The following is a 22735-nucleotide window of genomic DNA, read 5'->3' on the forward strand; positions in this document are numbered from 1 at the left end:
ACAGATATGGAGAACACACTAGTGGTTACCAGTAGGGGGAGAGAAGGAGGGGCAAATTAGGGGTAGGGAATTAAGAGGTTAACAAAGTACTATGTATGGAATAAATAAGCTACAAAGATATATTGTACAGCACAGGGAATACAGCCAATATTTTACAAATAACTTTAAATAAAATAGCCACAAAAATAATGAATTACTATAATGTACACCTGAAACTAATATAATATTGTATATCAACTATACTTCAATTTAAAAAACTGTTTCTTCAGGACTTCCCTGGTGGCTCAGTGGTTAAGAATCCGCCTGCCAATGGAGGGGACATGGGTTTGATCCCTGGTTCGTGAAGATTCCACATGCCTTGGAGCAACTAAGCCCGTGAGCCACAACTCCTGAGCCTGCGCTCCAGAGCCCGCAAGCCACAACTACTGAGCCCATGCACCACAACTACTGAAGTCCACGCGCCTAGAGCCTGTGCTCCACAACAAGAGAAGCCACTGAACTGAGAAGCCTGCACACCGAAACGAAGAGTAGCCCCTGCTTGCCAAAACTATAGAAAGCCCATGCAGCAACGAAGATCCAATGCAGCCAAAAATTTAAAAAAATAAAAATAAAAAATATAAAACAAAAAACTGTACTTTCCTTTCAAAAAAAAAAATCCTACCATGTAAACAAAAATCACCTGAACTCCAAATTAACTTAAACTATAACATGACACTCTGAATCAGACGGTAACAACCTCTGACGTGTGTGCTAAATTCTGAATAGCACAGCCAGGGCAAATCAGAAACCGAATTCTAAAGAAGGTAAAGTTTTATATCTGGTGCCTTCCTACATTCTCCACTTACACTAAACTTTATATACTCTTGCTTTTCCCTGTGTAATCCCAGTTTAAAAAACAATGGCTGCTAATCAGGATAACTTCTTAAGGGTGTTTGTATTTTAAAAGCGGCTCCTGAATGCTAGAAAGTTTTTGATGGAATGATAGTGGTAGGGGTTATTTTTTGGCCAGGGTTGGCGGGTGGTGATTACCTATAAGGCCTGCACTCTTTTTTTTTTTTTTTTTGCAAAGTCTCTACTCTTCATAGGAGTCTGGGTTGAGACTGAAAGAAGAAAGCTTAAATTATGAAGTAGGAGAGGACAGAAAGGGGCTAATGCACTGGAAAAGGATAGTGGTTTAAAAAAAAATGACAGAGGAAGAAATTGATAAAGTAAGCTTTTTGAAAAGAGAAAAAAACTGTGGTTAGGAAGGAAAAAGATGTGTGAGTCAGTAATTTTGGAATAAAATTTGGAATGATGACAAAATTTAGACTGTGACCATGGGAAGTATCTGATTTGGAGTGGAGAATGACATTGACAGTGATAAAGCCATGAGACTAAAAGGTTGGGTGTAAATGGGTGACTGTGTGGATACAGGGTGACAGCAGGCACTGCTTTATACATAAAAACAAATGATGGGACACAGATAAAAATAAACAGCCAAGCACATTTCCAGTGATCCGTGAAAACAAAAGAAAATGGTTCAGAAGATTTAAGAATGGTTTGTCATCATTCTACTTCAAAAATATACTTTTCTTTAAAGTGAATATTGATTTCAAACAGCTAAAGTATTTGAGACTTCTTAATAGAAGTGAAGAAATCTTTATTCCTCTAAGAATTTTGTTAATCATTTGCCTTGCAAACCTAACCCCAAATTAAAATTCTGATTATACAGTATTTGGGGGAAAAAAAAGAAGAAAGCTTATCTCACTCAATATTCTATTTACTTAGCTGCCCGAGCCTAGCGTCCATACTGACTGTCTTAACTGAACCAACTCAAACCAAAGCAAGATGAGGAAGTATCAGAAACAGGAGCTGGGTGACTGCCTGAAGTGGTTCCTCTCCTACTGCATTAGTCTTCTCTCTGCCACGCCTCTTGTGAAGGATTGCTGGGACCTAATCTAGGCCTAAAGAGCAATAATTTGTACGACTTTCACCTGCAGAACAGACTGCAGTTAAAAACTGTGCTGTGAACTTTCTTCCACAAGAACAGATGAAGTATTTTTAAGCACAAATGAGTAATTTTCAAAATGTTCTGAAAATAGATAGAACTCTTCAAAGTCCTTGAAAACAGAGCAGCAAATTAATGTTAATTGTCTACCTGTAAAGATCAGATTCCAAAAGTGTCAGCTGACGTGCAATTTCTATTGGATGAAGTGTCATGAGATCAAACATTTCAAACTGTCCTGGTCTGCTGATATGCCATTCAATTGGTGGAGGTGGACTTTCAAACGTGATATTATGGCTTATTCCATTTGCCTGAGCTTGTTTCTTCCTCTTGATGATCTTAGCAATTGACTCTACCCATTTCTTCATAGCTTTCCCTAGAAACAGAACACAAACAAAAATGCCCTTTTATAACAGACGTAATTGCAAATCTTCGAATAATCTGTAACTCTCATCCACTTTTAACAACTATCAACACATGGCCACTTTTTGTTTCATCTAACCCCACTCATGTCCTGCCCCTCTACTCCCTATGTTATTTCAAAGCAAATCTAAGATATCATATTATAATTCCATTCCTATTTAAGTATGTACCTAAAAGTTAAAGACTTTACAAGAAAACGACAATATCATTATCACATATATAAAAATGACAATATCTTCATAACATCATCAAATATCTAGTTAGTATTCACTTTCCCTGATGGTCTCATGTTTTATTAGTTGGTCTGTATGAATTAGGATCTGAATAAGATCTACACATGCATTGAGTCAGTATGTCTCAAGTCTCCTTTAACCTATAGGTTCCCCTTTTAGCTCTCATTTTTGCTTGCAATTTATTTGTTGAAAATCAACCACTTGTGGTGTTTCTCAAGCCTGAGTTTTGCCAATTCCATCTCTGTGGTGTCAGTTACCATGTTTCTGTTCCTGTATTTCCTATAAATCAACACATACAAATTTGACCTGGTCCAGGATAAAGTTTTGACATGAATACTTGCAAGACTATTTCTTACAGGAGGCATATAATGTCTCTCTTTTTTATGATGCTACTAGGAGTTCAGAAATGGTAATATTCTATCATTCCTTCTTCACTTATCAGCTGCAATGCTTCTATAAAAACTTTCCCTCATCAACTATTTAGTTATCTTGAGGTATAACTTGTATAGGAAACGCCCCTATTTTTTATTTATTTATTTTTAATATTTTATTTATTTACTTGGCTGCACTGGGTCTTAGCTTCTGGCACACGGGATTCAGGTGGGGCATGAGGTATCTGTTGTTGAGGCATGAGAACTCTTAGTTGCGACATGCAGGATCAACCCTGGGCTGCCTGCACTGGGAACTCCGAGTCTCAACCACTGCACCACCAGGTGAGTCCTGGAAAGGCCTTTAAACAAAACCATTTACTTGCTTTATTCTAATTTGTGTGTGTATTTTAGAAGCTTCTTAGATCACATGTAATCTAGTGTCTTCATTAAGAACATTAAGTTAAAAATTAACTTAGTAATATAAACAATTTTAAAGCACACGATTAAAATGTGTTTTTAATTTTAAAGCACACATGATTAAAATGTGTTTTAAACCTCTCAAAATTGAAACAAAGGAATCACATTCTCTATTTTAAGTAAAATTCGCCTTAAAGAACAAGTAGGAGATGAAAGAAGCTAGACTTAAATATGCTATTCTTAATTACTGCCTTATACTATCAGAGAAAACATGAATTTTCTTGATTCAGCAGCATATATTTGGTATGTACATTTGTTTAATGTTCAGTGTCTAGAGTCTCATTTCATGGGCTGTGTTCTGAAACTTCAGGTAGGAAACTCCTACCTTTAAGGTGCCAAAATACACCAAAAACTTCCAGGGGAAGTAAATATTATTTAAGCTGTTACCATTCAAAACTGAAGAATAAGATTAAGGAGGATAAGAAAACAGATAAAATTACACAAATATTTAATTAAAGGAATGGCAACCATGAGATGAGATAAAATTAAATTTACTAAAGCGGACTTTTGACTTCTTTGAAAAAAAAGATTCTCCTAAAAAACTTCAAAAGGCAAGGTTTTAACATTTCAGGTGGTTTTAAACATATGTGAGCTCCTTAGAGTCTATAAAAATTATTCCAAATGTTATTTCTGCTTTTTAAAACTGAAAAATAGTTTAGCTTCTTAAATTGAAAATCATATAAATAAAAAAAAAAATCAAGTGAGACAGAAGATTCAATCAAATCTTTAAATAATATACCTCTTACACTTGAAATGAAGGATTCTAGCCTTTCAAGCAACTCCAAGTCTCTTTCAAAGTCATAAAAATGGTGTTCAACCCAGTGCCGAAACACATTTAAGATCCTGACAAAATGAGAAGAAACACATTTTAGCGAAACCCAAGCATTCAATTATACTTCTTTCACTTCTCTAATGCCATGGTGATAACCTTTATATACTAGGGCCAATATAACACTCAAAAGAGTCTCTAATTTCTATTTAATTAATACCTTAGGTGCTTCAGTAATATAAAGACTATTATTAAAAAATTATACTTTAAAAAATTATAAGCATAAAATTCATGGCTTCTAACTTAATCATCCATTTAAGTTCTGGAAAAGTACTTTTTATTTATTCATATGTAGAAAATTCATACTCTATACAGTACAAAAGCAACTTTTAAGTTCTTCCATTGTAAAGGATTTTTTTAAAAGATCTAAAATTTGATATATTTTCCACATGAAATGGAAAAACCAACTAAGACTTAGTGTATCTGGTTCTAAATTCAAGTGCTATCACCAAATTTCTATGTAATTTACAGGCAGGTTCACATTCTTATATTTTATTTCAAAAGACAAAAATATTTCTGACAGAACTATTCTGTTTTACAGTACCTCAAAAATAATTACTTATAACCTTGCAAATAGAGATTTAAGCAATCCATATAAATATAACATTCCATTAATTACATTAGCATTTTTCCTTCATTATTTCAATGATTATTTCCAACCCTAACCCTAACCCTTTTTTTTCTGGTAGAACAAACACTGATTCAAGCAACAACAGGCTCAAAAGCAAGATGGGTGAAAGAAGCCAAACACAAAAGAGTATATAATACATGAATCCATTTATATGAAATTATAAAACAGGTAAAAGTAATCTACATAGGAAAATGAAAGCTCCTTTGGGCAATGAGAACAAAAATTGAATAGAATGGGCATTAGGGAACTTTGTTGGGTGATAGTAACATTTTATATCTTGATAGGAGTTTGGATCATAGAGATGTATTTGTTAAAAATTCAATCAAAGTACACTTGAGATGTGTGTTTCATTATACACACATTTTTCAACAGAATAAACAGTGAACTGTTAATTATATACAAACTGCAGTATTTAAAGAGAAATGTACTTTGAAATATGTCCCCCAAATTAGATGATTAATGGACCAAGAGAAGAATGATAAATCCATAGATCTGTGATAAAATGTTAACAGCAGATCTAGGTAGTAGATTTCTAGGTGGTACAGTTCATTGTAAAATTCTTTCATCTTTGCTTTATGTAAAAATTTCGTAATATAATGTTGGAAAAAGTTACTATCATTATAAAAATTACTATCATTGCTAAATATCCTTCAATGCTTATAGGACAAGTTTAATAACTTGGCATGCATTTCAAGGCCAATGTCAACTCCACCCATTCCATGTAATTAATCTCATCTACTACTACTTGCAATTCAATTCATTCCTCTCGAGTCATTTTCCTTCCCTATTTTCTCTGCACACTATCTTCATTTCTGCCTTCTTGCCTTTGTTCATACTATTTCTCATGACCCTGAATACCAACAATCACCTTTCTGCCTATCTAAATCCTACACATCCTTTGGGGACAATTTCAGATTTTACCTCTTCCAAAATGCTTTCCCCCAACTACTCTAGCCTAATCTTAGCTATTCTTAACTTTATAGGGATGTATTTTTCTAAGCCACTTAAACACTTGAACATTTAAAGTAGAATAATATATAACTGTTTCATGTTTCCCTTTTCCCCAATAAAACTATAATATCACAGTGGCAAAGAGGATATTCTATGCTATTTTTTTTTTTTTTGGCCGCGCCATGCAGCATGCAGGATCTCAGTTCCCCGACCAGGGATCAAACCTGTGCCCCCTTGCAATGGCAGCACGGAGTCTTAGCCACTGGACCGCCAGGGTAGTCCCTCTATGCTATTTCTGAGAACACAGAAGACGCTTAGAAATAAATACTTAAACAACATATATGACTGAGAGTCTAAGATTATATTCTGCTCTAATACAGCAACCTCATAAATGTGTGCCTCATGTCAAGGGGCTTAATTTGAGTGTGGATTAGTACAAATGCATCACAGCTAGTAGAAAAAAATTAATTACTTCTTTATTGCTCATGGGTAAATAAATCTCATCTTCTTATGCACAGAATGACATATTAAAAGTTTTGGCTGAGAGACATGTAGTTGGGAGCATTATCATTCCTCTAAAACTGCATTTATTTGTGGCAATTATCCTGGAAAATAAACAATATACTCAGTTTCGAAATTTCAATTTATTGGTTAAAATTAATCAAGGTAATTTAACATTTACAGGGAAAAATATTTAGATCATATGCAATTAGTAAGATATCTCAGTTTTCCCATGGAAAAAGGTAGATAATACTTTGGTTTTCACTTGGCCTATAAATAAGCCTAATAAAAGGAGCTTCCAATTTTCAATGCTCAGAGAACATTGAAACAAACAAACAAACAAACAAGCACTGGCTTAGGAAGTCAGATATGGGTTTGAATCCTGTCCTGTCACTCCCTTTATATGACCTATCTCATATCACTTTATCCTGTTAAGTTTCAATTTTCTCTTAGACAAAGTGGAAATAGTAATTGTTCTGTGAGGACGAGATAAAAAAGATAAAGCACTTAGGCATACAGAGCAACCTAACTGGCAGTTGTTATTATCAAATACATTTTTAGAAATTATTAAATACATAACCAACAAGGACCTACTGTATATAACTATATTCACCACCTTGTAATAACTTATAATGGAAAAGAACCTAAAAAACATATATATAATATATATAATGAAACTGAATCACTTTGCTGTATACCTGAAGCTAACACAAGATCGTAAACTATATTTCAATAAAAAATTTTTTAAAAAAAGCATGATAAAAAAAGAAATTATTGAAATGACACTTTTTAGATAAGTAACAAATGTCTATATCTCTTGTGGGGAAAGAACTAGAACTTTCCTGGATATTATAAATGGTAAAAAAGCCCAGAATTATGAAATGATCAAAATGAGACAACAAAGAAAAAAAGGGAAGGAGGAACTGACAGTAGGCAAAATGCATATGAAAATTTTGTAATTTCTACTTATTAGGTACCCTGGTTTGTAAAGCATAACATATTGCATGCTAGAGATATCTGATGCATATAACACAGTATATTTTATTTTATTTTATTTTTTATTGGAATATAATTGCTTTACACTTGTACCAGTTTTTGAGGTACAGCAAGGTCCATCATCTGTATTTATACACATATCCCCATATTCCCTCCCTCCCTCGACTCCCCCCCCACCCTCCCCGTCCCAGTCCTCTAAGGCATCATCCATCATCGAGTTGAACTCCCTTTATTATACAGCAACTTCCCAGTGGCTAACTATTTTACAGTTGGTAGTATATATATGTCTATGCTACTCTCTCACTTCGTCTCAGCTTTCCCTTCACCCCCCGACCCCCCAAACCTCGAGTTCTCCAGTCTGTTCTCTGCATCTGCGTCCTTATTCTTGTCTTGTCACTGAGTTCCTCAGTACCATTTTTAGATTCCGTATATATGAGTTAGCATACTATATTTGTCTTTCTGACTTACTTCACTCTGTATGACAGACTCTAGGTCTATTCACCTCATTACATATAGCTCCATCTCATTACTTTTTATAGCTGAGTAATATTCCATTGTATATATATGCCACATCTTCTTTATCCATTCATTTGTTGATGGGCATTTAGGTTGCTTCCATAGTATATTTTAATAATTAAATTTCTTCAGGGAATTAAGAGTAGCTTCATATATAAAGAACTTTGGACGTTTAACTTAAACTGCTATGAAATTAATAACAATACCTACATCTGAATTAAGGGTTAAAAATTTTTGTGCTAACTATATATTGAAAATTGAATGGCACATAAAAAATATAATATTCAGCCAAACCTAAGTTGTACTGGTTGGACGTATTCCTTGCGAAACCTTTTGAGGTCTGCACTGATTGGCTGCTCGCCTTTCTCTACTGCCAATTTATCTGCTTCAGTAGGTTCTGGCTCTGGAATTTCAAATCTAAGAAGAAAAGCAAAATGAGAGAAATTTTTGGTTGTTCACACAGAAATGAGAAGAAATTCAAATACAGAAGGAAAAATATTTTAACTAAACAACCTCTTTCCTACCATTTATGTGGAAAGTAAAATTATTGATAAACTTCTCTTAAAGTATCACATACTGCAAAAACTGCCCTTTGGCTATATAGTACTAAGTACTTATATTCTTACTTTTATAAAAAAAAAAAAGTTTAATAACTAGCACTGACCAACACAGAAAAAGTCAAAGGAGAAGATCCAATAAAAGAATCTATAGAGAGTATGACCTCTGTAAAGAACATAACAGAGACACCTTATCTAATAATCTGTCCTTAATATTTCTTTTATTAAAATGAAAGCAAATGTAAATTCCTTAAATTTAAGGAAATTCAATTTAAATAAATGAATATAAATCCAAAGAGAAGTCCCACAATGAATTTTAAATAGCATTTTAAAAACATAACTAAGTAGATAAGGTAAAAAAAATCAGTTACAAAAATTAAACCTTCCCCAACCACAGGAAATATACCTGAAATATAAGTCTAACATGTGCCTTCCTTATTTTGGAGATGGAAAGGCAGCTAAGTAAATCTTCATAGCACATTATACTGACTCAGTCTGGTATGCTTAGTTTCATGAAACAATGTAATGATAGAGGTCCAGATAAAATTCTGGTATTAAGTTTGAAAATGTAAAACAAAAATTATTTTTAAGTCCAGATACTATAGTTTAACCTATAAAGCATTTAAAGTACCACTAACACAGTAAAAAAGAAAGTCAATCCAAAACTTTTTAAAAATTAATAATAAAGGAAATCAATTTTTTTAGGTCTAATAATGATATTGTGATTATGCATTTAATAAGAATACTTATCTTTTAGAAGTACAAATGGAAATATTTATAGATGAAATATGTTGCCAACGATTTACTTCAAAATAATCCTGGGATTAGGGTGTTCAAGTCAGTAGGGCAAAAGATGAAACGAGTTGATAATTATTGAAGTCGGATGATTGATATTTGGGATTTATTATATTCTACTTATTCTTGTGTGTGTTTTGAAATTTTCCACAATAAAAGTTTGTTTTAAAAGTAAAAAAGTCTCTTTCAAGGAAGTACTGTTTTATTGCATAGAAAAAATTTCATTAAAATTCAGTTTTTTTATCCTGTAAAAATGGGTCTTTCTGATTACCACTATAAACGTTGCTAAAATTGGAAAAGATCTATGATAAACAGGGACTTCAGTAAGCATGCTGCTTGAAGAGAATAGTTAATACTGTAAATTTCATGTCAAATAAATTATGTTCAAAAACTACCTGAGTACATACTAGATACCTAGCACTTTGCAAGGTACAGAACAGTTAACTTTTTAAAAAATGTAAATATAAGTGAAATAAATACTTTTCTTACCGTTCAATCAGTAAGCTTAGCAATTCCTGTGGTTTACAAAATGAACGATACGTAGTAAGAAAAGTACGAACAAAATTGGGATCTGAAAAGGTAGAGCATAAAACAGATTGCATATTCAATTTACTCAGTTTAATTAATTCAAAGTAGCATATTTTGGAGGACTTCCTTCCTTTTTCTTTTTATTCTGGCTCCTCCCACTGTTGCTCTTCCTGCCAATCGTGGTACGTCTTGATAAGGGATTGTTTCTTGATAAAGGATTGTTTTCAAATTCAAGATTCATGAATATAAAATTTTTATGAATATTAATAATTAATGAAGTTAACATTATAGAGACACTTAGTTAGTTATTCCTTCTGATTCTGCAGTATTCTTTTCATATCTTAGAGGCAGTCCTTTTTTTTTTCCCAGGCCTCAAGTGTTTTCGAACATTCTTGAAAAGGTTTTAGATCCTCTGCCCTACATAACCACTGGTAATAAGTTTCACATACCTGCATACATATGATATGTTAACCTTTCAATTAATTTCACCACAGTTCCTCCTTTAATAATGGGGATGCCACTTCTACTTTGCAAGTTTTCTTCAAAAACAATGTTTTCCTCAGAGTCTTTTACCACAAAACGATATACTTCAGGACTTGGCAATCTCAGTGGCTGTTCATTTTCTTCCTTCAGTAACACCGAATCTAGCATTCGGTCTAGAGTGCTGCGATAATGAAGAGAAGTAAGTGCTGCCATCCAACTGCTTTTCTCTTCAGCAGACTTAGCGGCAAATATTATGCTGTTTTCATCTTTGGATACTAATTCAAAAGCATGTCTGCACTCGCAAGTATCTTCTTTATCACATATTTGTATTTTCCTCATGACAAATTTTTCTTTTAGTCTGTATTCTGCATTACTGCATCCTGGAAGGCGTGACTGGCTATGATTGGGTTTGCAGCTAATCATTAAGCCATCAAAAAGAAAAATATGCCGTTCATGTTTAGCACCAATTCTCGTCAATGGGCCTTCCATAATAAATTCATTACAACACTGCCCAATATCTTTGCCTTCCCATCCATCTATGTTTTTCTGAATTTCATTCATTTTTTTAATGGCCAGGTGCTTGCTTCTTAATTGACGATTATAAAAAGGGCAAACAGGATCCCTAAGAAAAACACACAACAAAAACAAGATAAACTTAGCTCATTCAATGGCTAAGCAACCTTAATTGCCTTACGTATAAACTACCTCAAATCAAGTGACAAAAATATCAAATAATAACTAACACTAGATTTTGCACACAGCAATTACTCTCTTCTACGCCACTAAATCATACATGCCTCAATTTCACTATTGTGAAAGAGAAACAGTAGAGGTGCTTTATATTCTACTGAACGCCATAAGGATTAAAATGAAAATAATACTAAATTTCTTATATAAATGATACAAAATATTATTAAATATATCTTTAAAAATTTTATTAAATATATCTTAACAATGTGACAATGCCAATTTTAAAAGACTAAAGGACAAAAGAGAAATGTAAAACCAAAGTATAACTTTCAAGAATGCAACTATCACTGTAGGTAACACTTCCTTAGAAAACCAGACATCAGATGTAAGTGAAGTATTGCATACGCATATTTTCAACAGTTCGGAATTACCCAGGTCGGCGTCTAGGTGAATACTGCTTGTAAATCCGGTCCAGACTACCTTGGAGATTCATGAGCGCAGTGATAGCCTGGTTCAAACATTCTCGGTCTTCATGCTCTTCACTACAAGCCTTCAATTGCTAAGGAATCCAAAAAGGAAAATCAAATCTGTATTATTCAGTTCCTTCCCTTTCTCATAATTAGAGGAAGCAGCAACACATATTACGAACTCCCAAAGAATTTTAAACACCTAATAAAAACAACTATAATTTTATATAATTATGTAGTACGCCTCCTGATCTTTCAAACCAGCCCTCTTTCTACCTATGTAAATACAATACAGATATAAAGTATTATTACCATTGCAATCAGAAAAAAAAAAGCAACTGTGATAACCATTTGGACACTTTCCAGATATATATGGTTTAAAATACGCAAAACGAAGCTTACAAGTTACTTTTACTTATGAGTAACTATGAAAAGAGAAAAAATAAACACTGATTATTTCACATTCTCTAATGATTACATTCTTAAGTTTTAGAGATTTCTAAAAGCTTCCATATGCTTGTTACACAACACAATCAAGTATGCTAACTTCAGCAATTCAACCTATCATAAACTTTTCTACAAACAGCATCACAGAAAGATTCAATCAATATTTTTTACAACATAAAATCCACCTATTCTAGTAAACATCAAGAAACCATGAAAGTTAACAGCCTTACTAATCCTTAGAAATAAGATTTTTAATTACAAATTACATTATTAACCCTAACAACTCTAGTTTTATTTCATTTAACCAAAACTTCTCTGATAGCTCAGTCTCAAAAGGGAAGAAAATTCACCTTATAATAAATAATTCAGATTGGATGATGCGCCAGTGTTTTAGTTTGTTTGACAGAAGAATTCAAAGTGGAGCATTACACAGAGATTATGTAGATACAAATACAAACTTATGTGAGAATATGGAAAAATTACAATTGCTTCAGAAAATTTTAAAAAATTTAGGTCTACTTCATGATCTTAAACTACCTCACTAGAAATTTTATGACAAATTTTCCTTGTATTCCAAGAACAATCTGAAAATCATTCAGCAATGGTTCCCATTTCTCAAAAGGAACTGAATGGATATTGCTTAGGTACTAGGTCAGATCCATTACCTTTCGTTTATACATCTAGAAATTATTCTCTCCAGGGAGCACAGAGCCATCTGATATTTTTCAAGATACATATAGAAGCCTTGCTATCAAAGATTTGCAATATAAATAATTTGACTACCCTCAAAAATAAAACCTTCATCTCTACATTTAAGAAATAAAAAATGAAAAGGTGAAGGAAAAAGAGACAAAAACCACAGGAAGCCTGAAAAATGATCAGCACTACATCAATCTGACTTCTGAAGGTGAAAAATTACTACCAAATCACTTATTTTGCTGTGAGAAAGACTTCTTACAAAAAGATTCTTTTCAGCTCCACTCTAAAATAACTCCCTAGTAAATATGGACACTGATGATACAAAATGCTTAATTACAGGTTTTTTATTCTTATTGCTTTTGTTGAAACAAATTTCCAAATAATCACTAATAATGAGATTCTACCAAAATGAGAACTGCTTTTCAATTTAGGTGTATGAGGATACGAAATTTCTACTGTCCACTTGTTCTTAAGGCTGCTCAGACTCTTCCACATAAATGGCCTTGTCATTTCTAAATATCCATGAATAATTACAGGCTACCAAAGAGAAACAGAACTTCAGGATATTTAAAGCATAGGATTTCCTGGTGATATAAGTACACAAAACAATGGCTTTCTTTGGCATGAACGTAGTCCAACAATTTGCTACACGTTTCTTGAATTTCTGGCAGTGAGATTCAACAAACATTAGATTAATGAATATCCAAGCTAAATTCTCTTATAGATATTTGAGAATGTATTCTTACAGTGACATAGAAATTACCACACTGAACTACCTTGCAAATGAGCCATGCTTTTTCACACTGAAATGGCTTTCTACATATCTGCCTCTGCTCCTCCTTGTCCACCTGGTGAATTTAGCCCCTATGATACAGTTCAAACCACCCCCCCCTCCCCCCGCCACGAAGCTCTTTCCTTTTTTCTCCTCCTTAAATTTTTTCTTTTGAAATAATATCAAATTTGTAGAAAAGCTATAAAAATAATACAAGTAACTTCTGTATACTGAGTCACCAGTTTTTAACACTTTGCCACGTAGGCTTCAGCACTCTGTGTGTGACTGTACATACATTCTCCCCCTGAACTATCTGAGAGTAGTCTGTGATACAATCCTCTCAGTTCCTTGCTGAGGAAGGTGACCCACTGCTAAATGGTTCTGAGATTGTTTTTGGAATATCAGGAAAACTCAAATATATAACAAACTACTCTCAAACAGTGTTATTCCTCTTTATTCCTTTGATATTTCAGCAGTGTGTCTTAGAACAAAGATTCTTTTACAGTATAGTGATCAACTTCAGGAAATTTAACATTAGTAATGTTCTATAATCTAACTTACAGTGTATATTCAATGTAACTAATGTCCCAATCCTGTCCTTTAATGCAATCCCCCCCCAAACACAGGATTCAGTCAGTGTGTACTAAGCTGTCATGTTTCTATTGTCTCTTTTAATCTGTAATAATGTCTCAGCATTTGGCTTTTTATTGCTCCCCCAATTAAATAACGCCAACACAGGACTTCCCTGGTGGCAGTGTGGTTGAGAATCCGCCTGCCAATGCAGGGGACACAAGTTCGATCCCTGGTCTGGGAAGATCCCACATGCCACGGAGCAAAGCCCGTGAGCCACAACTACTGAGCCTGCACTCTAGATCCCACGAGTCACAACTACTGAACCTGGGTGCCGCAACTACTGAAGGTGGCATGCCTAGAACCTGTGCTCTGCAACAAGAGAAGCCACCGCAGTGAGAATCCTGCACATTGCAATGAAGAGTAGCCCCCCCCCATCCCCAACTAGAGAAAACCTGCATGTGGCAATGAAGACCCAACACAGCCAAGAAATAAATAACTGAAATAAATAAATAACACCAACACACCAGAATACTAGGATAAAACCCTGCATACCCAACACTCATACGAATTTTTTTCTAACTGTCCTAGACAGAGCCAGTTACTCCTGTCTCAGTAATCCCACAGAACCACTTCTGCTAGGCACTGCTACTGTAAATATTTGTCTGATGCTCATCTTCTTTACTAAACCATGAACTCCGCAAAGCTTGGGGATATATTTTATTCATTTTTAGTAGAGTACGCACACATGGTAGGTACCCAATAAGGTAATCAGAATGAGTGATTATTATATAAATACTTTTGTTACATTTTCAGACAAATAACAATGAACATTTATGAGGCTCCTATTCTGTGCATGCTCTTTTATGCATTCGCGTGTTTAATGTTTGTTATAACTCCGTAAGACAGGCACTCTTACTATACACACGTTACAGATGAAGAAACTGAGGCACCCAAGATGAGTGGCAGACTCTGTGTTCAAACCCAGGAAACTTTGACTCCAGGGTCGAAGCTTTTTGCCATACTACTACACCACCTCTCTCTAATGACACCAAACACAACTATGCAAAATACTTAACTATGCCCAAAGCTGGTGAACACGCGTTAAAGGGACCCCCTCTATCTCAAAAACAAACTGGATAATTACACAGTTTAAGAAATAAAATGAAGTAAGTGTGCTCTGGAAAAGAGGTCAAAGAGAATAAATACCGTTGCCATATACGCTTAAACTAAGCAGTAAAGTGCAAGTGGCTCCTTCACTAACGTGTAGCACCTTATGAATCTGACTGAAGAATATATTCCTTGCTTACCTGATAATCATTATTCTCCGCAGCTGTGTATATGTGTGTCCTTACACTTCATGTAAGCTTTTTCTTGACTCTATGAGACTTCACTGAAATACTTACCATGCTTCTCTTGAATTTCTATAAAATGCTGTATCTATCAGAGATATGTGTGACTAAAATAAGGCAGGTTACAATAAATTATGAATTTGTCTCTAATTCATTATGCCGGGAGTTCAGTTTAAATGGGAAATAATACATGTGATCAGTTCTATTTTGGTAAAAATAAACCCCTCTAGATTTTCATAAAAATAGAATTTTAGTAATTTGGTGGGAAATTCAACTCATTAAAACCTATCATTTTTCTTTATGTGCTTTTTTTAAACTGTGCATTATCTTCTTCCAGATGTCACTGAGTGATGTTTTGGTATTGAAAGAATAAATATGACAGTAAAATATTCTTCAGTTATTTTCAAGAGTCAGAACTTTTTTTCAACAGACTATCTCAAGTTCTTGATGTTATAAATACACTTACACATACACAAACACAGGAATGCAAAGAAAGTGACAAAGTAATTGTTACATAATGTTACCAATTAGCAAACCTCAATGGAATTCACCATACTATTTTTGTTACTTTTTTCTATGTTTTTCAAAGTAAAAGGTTAAAAAAAGTATCACTTAAAGAAACAATTTCAGTTTTCTCACTGAAATAAGGGCTTATCTTTCCCAATGAACCTCATTACATTAAAGTCATGAATAATAGGTCTTCCTGTTAAGCTTTAAAGTAAATTAGGATGGATTAAGTTCTCTTGAGAGGATAATTTTTATTCTTTCCATTACTAAATTTCCAGGGTATGACCAGAGTTAGACGGTAAAAGAATGTGACCTGGCTTTGAATAAATCAATTCTGAAGTGAGAGTCAGTATGTTCTTAGAATAAATGTAGATTTTTTTCTTAGAATATGAGAAGTATTATAAAGGTACTTATAAATCAGGAAATAAATTCGTTATTTCTTTTTCCTCTTACATATGGACTGAAATATATATTAAGGAAAAAATCTAAAATTTATCTGAGAAAAATAAAGAAAATGAAAGTAGCTTATGATTAACCCCAGAGGGGCTTAAACTGGAAAAAGATAAAAAAAGAAACATATTACCTACAGAATGAACTTTATTGTTATAAATAATAATAACCCAACAACACACTGTAAAATAATTTCAGGAAAACTATATATGGTATTCTATAATTTCTCATTATGTAGTTGCTTTTCTATCTTGTTTATCATAAACTCTGATTCTGGGAAATGAAACTCAAATAATATTTAAATTCTATGTCCACAAATAAATCTCCCTTGGTATATGACTGAGGCAGATACTGCAAATTAAACCTGGCTTAACACTGCTCCAGGACTGTGTTTTCTATTTCCAAAGGAAATGATAGCCTTACGTCACACTGGTCAAGCCTTCTTTCGTATGGTTCTCATCCCAAAGTAAGCAACATGAAACGAAATTTCTTTTGGATGAGTACTTGAGCCCAAACAGTATCACAAAAAGGCTATCAACAGAATGGGAGAGAGTATTTGCAAGTGATAGATCCGATGAGGTATTAATTTTCAGAATATATACAGAACTCCCATAATACAACCACAAAAATACAAACCATCCGAATAAAAAACGGACAAAGGACTTGAAGAGATATTTCTCCAAAGAAGACATACAAATGGCCAACAAGCAAGTGAAAAGATGCTCACCATCACTAATAGGGAAATGCAAGTCAAAACCACAATGAGATACCACTTCACATCTATTAGGATGGCTACTATCAAGAAACAAAAATACAGAAAATAACAAGTGCTGGCAAGGATGTGGGGAACTTGGAACCCCTGTGTGCTGTTGGTGGGAATGTAAAATGGTATAAAGCTGCTATGGAATACTGTACAGTGCTTCCTCAAAAAACTAAAAATAGAATTACCCATGATCCAGCAATTCCACTTCTGGGTATATATCCAAAAGAACTGAAAGCACAGTCTCGTGGATGTTTCATAGCAGTATTATTTACAATAGCCAAAAAGCAGAAGCAACCCAAGTGTCCAACAACACTGGCTGTATAACAATACAGTTAACACTACTGAACTGTACACTTAAAATGATGGTTAAGGACTTCCCTGGTGGCGCAGTGGTTGGGAATCCGCCTGCCAATGCAGGGGACACGGGTTCAAGCCCTGCTCTGGGAAGATTCTACATGCCACAGAGCAACTAAGCCCGTGTGCCACAACTATTGAGCCTGTGCTCTAGAGCCCGTGAGCCATAACTATTGAGCCCGTGTGCTGCAACTACTGAAGTCCACACGCCTAGAGCCCATGCTCCGCAACAAGAGAAGCCACTACAACGAGGAGCCTGTGCACCACAATGAAGAGTAGCCTCCACTCGCAGCAACTAGAGAAAGCCTGTGTGCAGCAATGAAGACCCAATAAAGCCAATAAATAAATAAAATAAATAAATAATTAAAAAAAAAGACGGTTAATTCATGTTATGTTTTACCACAATAAAAAATAAAGTGTTATTAAAAGGAACAGTATCAGAACAGATATAAAAGTAAAAAGTAGTTTCTAATCTGAACACGTGATAATCCTCTTTGCTTGTGTCTAGAATTAGTCCTAATTTGTGTCTTTCAAAATGCATGTCATAGTCTACTGAATTATGACATGAATGATCCTTTTTTTAAAAAGAAAGGAACAGAATAGAACACAATACACTGTATAAATATATTGCATGAAATGCTAAGTAACATTTTTGTTTCGTGTGCAGAGCATCGTCAGGATGTTAAATGTATTTCTGACTATGGGTCATTCCCACTGTATAGCATACAGACTGAGTCCCACAGGACAAAATGCTATAAATAAGTGGGCCACTTTCTAGAATACCTAGGTCCTTCTGATCCCGCTAATGGAGTCATACACTTACCAAGAATCAGTAGTACGTTTCCAAGTATGTATGACAGTTGTGTTTATGTTGCAACTATGTAATTTAATTACTATATAAGTTAAAGAAATATGAGTATAAAAATATTTATATGAAAACTCAAATCGAATAATTTTAAAGGCAAGTCTTTTTGAAAAGGTATAGGGAAGATAATCATAAAAGATTTGGAAAAATTATAAAAACTTAGATTCTGCATTCAGCTTGCTTCACAGCATCTTCAAGTTTATGTACCATCTAAAAGAAATGGGAAATAGAAATCACAGAAGATATTTTTGTATTTAAGCAAAATTCATACTCAAAGAAAAGGTTTTACCCCAAGTCAACAGATTAGCATATAAATACATATACCATGTTCATTTGTAGGGGTTTTGCGTGTATGTGTTTATAAAAATAAAATGTACATTTTCCTTTTTTATGATTCTTGCTTTATTTTTAATTAACTGACCAACTACTATTTCCAATCACAATGGCTAAGAGTACTTGGAGTCCAGTAATTAACCGGTAGTAAAAGTAGGTGTGGCCCCAGGATGAGTCAGGCCATCATAGTCAATGTCTGATTTTAGATTCTGACCTCAGAGACTTTAAAAGCCAATCATCCAGATAGGGGGAAAAAATAAGCTTCAATTATAGCCAAGCCAGGATTTTTAAATGTTGGCAAATATTAAAAGGCAACTATAAGACTAATGATAGGCCTTTCAATTAGACATGAATTGGAAGTCCTAAAATTCCAAATCTATATTTAGATTCCTAAAATTTTCTGCAATTTTAGGAATCTAAATATACATCTGGGACTGCTAATGTATTATTCATATGAAGCCCACAGTCCTTTTCATGAGTTCTTTATGGATCCATTAGTCTCCATGGAGACACACAGAATCAAGTTGCTCATATATTTGTGCACAAAAGCTAGTGAGTTTCAGCATCACACATTACGGGTAATAAGACGCCATAAAAAAAGAATTATTGAGGTAGGTATTTATTAGAAATCATCAAATGACTTCTTTGCCTAGATGCCTACCAAGTACAGAGTTATTCTGGCTTTTATTTTCATTATTACTAATGAGTTAGATGGAAAAAGTCTGAATAGACGGTCTAAACCAACAACTTGGTACAGAAATATGTCTGTCTATAGATTTAGACATCAGTGCTATATGTATATCAATAGATAGATAAGATAGACAGATACAATATCTATACAGCTGTGCTTTAAGGCTTCAAAGAATGAATAATAAAGAGAAACCACACATAGATATCAACAGTGAAATGAAACTCTTAGAAAAAATATGGACTATACTCAGTTTTAATTAATGCACAACAATAAGAAAAACAAATAGAAATGTGGACTGCAAAGAAAAGTCACAGAAGAGAAGATATTTACAATGGCAAAAGACTTGAATAACCGTATAAAAGGTTATCCAAAAGGCCAATAAATATATACACAAACACATTAATAATCAAGAAAATACAAATTAAAAACACCAGATACCATTATAAGTACACCATATGACAGAAATTTTAAAATATGAAAATATGGATAAAGAGAGATATCACATGCATTCTGATAGGAGTATAAACTGTATAAACTACTTCGGAAAACTGCTTGACATCATGTATTAAATTTGAAAATATGCACACCCCATGACCAACCAATTCCAACCCTGATCATATACTCTAGAGAAACAAAATGCATGCAACATGTGTACCAAAAGATAAAAAAGAACGTCCATAGTGTTATCAGTAATAGCAAAAAAAACTGTTGTTCAACCAGGAAAGGATAAATAAATCATGGTTTATTCAAACAACAGAAGAAAATTAAACTAGAACAACATACAACCACAACCACGAATCTTACAAATATAACTTTGAGAGAAAAGACACAAAATTATATAATTTGATCTAATTGATAAAAAGTTAAAAAACAGGCTACATATATTTTTAGTGATATATACATAGGTGGTTAAACTGCAAAGAAAAGCAAAAAAAAATAATTGTCATTAAAGTCAGGGTACTGGTTTACCTCTGGTGTGCTTACATATTACATTTATTTATTATAAAACATGTTTATGTTTTTATACTTTTCTCTGAGTATATAATATATCATAATAAAGTTTATGCTACATATTAGACCTTTATATATATTTTTATGTGTACTGATCTTTAAAAAGAGTTCAAGTTTTACCTTAATTTTATTTTTTAATTTGTTGCTTGGGTTCTAGCTACTAGACTGCATACTGCATGGGGAAAAGGTGTCAACTTTAAAAGTGTTTTTCTTGACAAGTTATAACACGATGGAAGTTCAGAACAATGTTATACATAAAAGTTATTGATTACTTATATAAAATGAGAGTTAAACCATAGTTGCTGTGTATTTCCAAAAATTAATTTTTAAAAAGTCAATTTTGTAATGTTACTACTTTGAGGATTTATATTATCATATGACAGACAGAGATACATTTTCCTCTATCTGCCCCTTGGAAATGATATGAAGATAAAAAATATAGATGTTTCTGTATGGTCCATGAAAAGACGGGAGACATTTAAGATACGTTATTTTTATGAATAAAAAGTATGAAAAATAACATCAGATTAAGAAAAAAGTTTTTAAGCCTCATAAACGCAAGTATTTTTTTGGCTCAGGATGCTCTCATCTTACCTTTAATAATTCAAAATAGTGCCAACAATGATACACTGGCACCAGCATAAGGCGCGGAAGGACATAACGAACTGCCTCTTTAAAACCATCAGCAATGGACTGCAAAGCAAAAAGACAAAAAAATAGTATATCTCTGATATCAAGGTTCTATAACAGCAGTGCCTAACAGAAGTAGCTTTTAAGAATATAAGATACAGCAATTCTCTGGTGAGGACTCAGCACTTTAACTGCTGGAGCCCTGGGTTCAATCCCTGGTCAGGGAACTAAGATCCCACAGGCTGCTAAGATCCCCATGAGCCATACCGTGCCATGCCGTCCCCCCGACCTCCACAAAAAACCAAATACAAGATACAGATGTATCAAAACTATAATGGAAAGCATGTTCTATATTGAAATTGAAGTGCTATGAATCAAGTTTTTTCCTCCTTTAAGTTGTCAGATAATTAAATATATACCTTTCATCTTTCATGGCTAAAATAACTTTAGCAATAGTCTTTTCAGCTTTTCTTCAAAAGTTTTGACTTCCACATACCCTAAAGGAATGCTGAAAAGCTATGTACCATCTCACACATTTCTATGTCACTTTTATTCAAAATGTTTTAAGTTTAAGTAGTTACAAAGAATGTGTTTTAGAGGATGTGGTACATTGTAGATGTGATTTAAATACATTTCACCAAACAATAATCAAATAAACTTCAGATTTAGCTCATTTAATTTACGAAAAATGTCTGCCATATAACTTATTGATAAAACCAATCCTCACTGTCAAAATAAATAGCCAGATCAGACTTAATTTCTGCAACTAGTCTTACTTCATTCTTAAACTGAAATACACATGTTAATGTCAGTCTTAAGTACAGCAAGCATCTCTTGGAAGAAGCTATAACTGCTTCTAACATAGCACATTCAGGTATGAGAAATTTACAGGCCTCCCTTCTTTATCACAATGTCCAATGAATGATGAAGTATTTTTTAAATAAAGGTAAAATATTCACCCTTGTTACAACCTTCTCATTTCTTAATTTTTAGATAGACATGACAAGACAAAGGTAGATATGGCATTTCAGCTACCAAGAGTTTTTAATACAATCAAGCCATCCTCTGCTTTTGGAACTCTTTTTGCTTTGCACTCAAACTCTCCTTCAGGAGCAATTCTTTTTTTCCCCCTTTTTTCCTGGCTGGTACCCTGGTACCCAAGGTTTTCACATCTTGGATCAATGCATAATGGAAAATTCAATATGACAAGAAATAATGTGTAAGAAAAACTGGAAGAGAATGCAAAAACACAAACAAGGTTAGACTAGAAACTAATTCCTTTAAAGATATCTGTACCCTTATATCGCCTGGAAAATCTTAGTGTACAGCTAGGGTTAGGTATATCCCAGTTTTGAAAACAATAGTCTGGCAGGATAAATGATTTTCTAAAATTTATAAGGCATTTAAAAGTCACTCAATGTTGATTTTAAATGTCATTAAGACTGACTTATTTAAAGCGGTATTTCTCCTCATCAGGTAAATACAGACAAAAGCAATACACAATTTGAAGAAAGAGTTCTAGATGCTGCTTTTAAAACATATCCTCATAGGTAAACACTCCCATAATTCTCACCTATTGTTAACTGAAGTAAACTATAATTTGTTCAATAGACTTTTACCAGGATATGCAGAAATTAATTTCTTTTATCACTTATTTAAGACAGTGATACAGATTATGCTGGATATAGTTTTCTATATTTTATACACAGTGCTTTAACTGGAACCAAGATGAAACTTTAAAATTAGCCTACAAGAATCATTTGTATTGTTAATTAGCACTGAAATGGCTACTAAAGTGCATTCCAAAATATTAATTCAATGTGTGTTTATAGTGTAAGGAGTTCTCTAAAAACAGCACA

At 33.6% G+C, this 22735-nt stretch overlaps 1 protein-coding gene across 2 annotated transcripts in view; it reads right to left on the reverse strand.

Annotated features, from left to right (window-relative positions):
- SOS2 (SOS Ras/Rho guanine nucleotide exchange factor 2) overlaps positions 1-22735 on the reverse strand; it is a 97773-nt gene that overhangs the window by 23988 nt on the left and 51050 nt on the right. For both annotated transcript variants that reach the window (XM_057723783.1, XM_057723784.1), the window contains 7 exons: positions 20841-20939; positions 11397-11524; positions 10242-10897; positions 9754-9835; positions 8207-8329; positions 4228-4331; positions 2138-2360 (listed from right to left, as the gene is read on the reverse strand). In XM_057723783.1, the coding sequence (XP_057579766.1) occupies positions 2138-2360; positions 4228-4331; positions 8207-8329; positions 9754-9835; positions 10242-10897; positions 11397-11524; positions 20841-20939 (1415 nt within the window). The remainder of the gene's footprint in view (positions 1-2137; positions 2361-4227; positions 4332-8206; positions 8330-9753; positions 9836-10241; positions 10898-11396; positions 11525-20840; positions 20940-22735) is intronic.

This window comes from Hippopotamus amphibius, chromosome 2, assembly GCF_030028045.1.
Source record: "Hippopotamus amphibius kiboko isolate mHipAmp2 chromosome 2, mHipAmp2.hap2, whole genome shotgun sequence".
NCBI classification, from domain to species: domain Eukaryota; kingdom Metazoa; phylum Chordata; class Mammalia; order Artiodactyla; family Hippopotamidae; genus Hippopotamus; species Hippopotamus amphibius.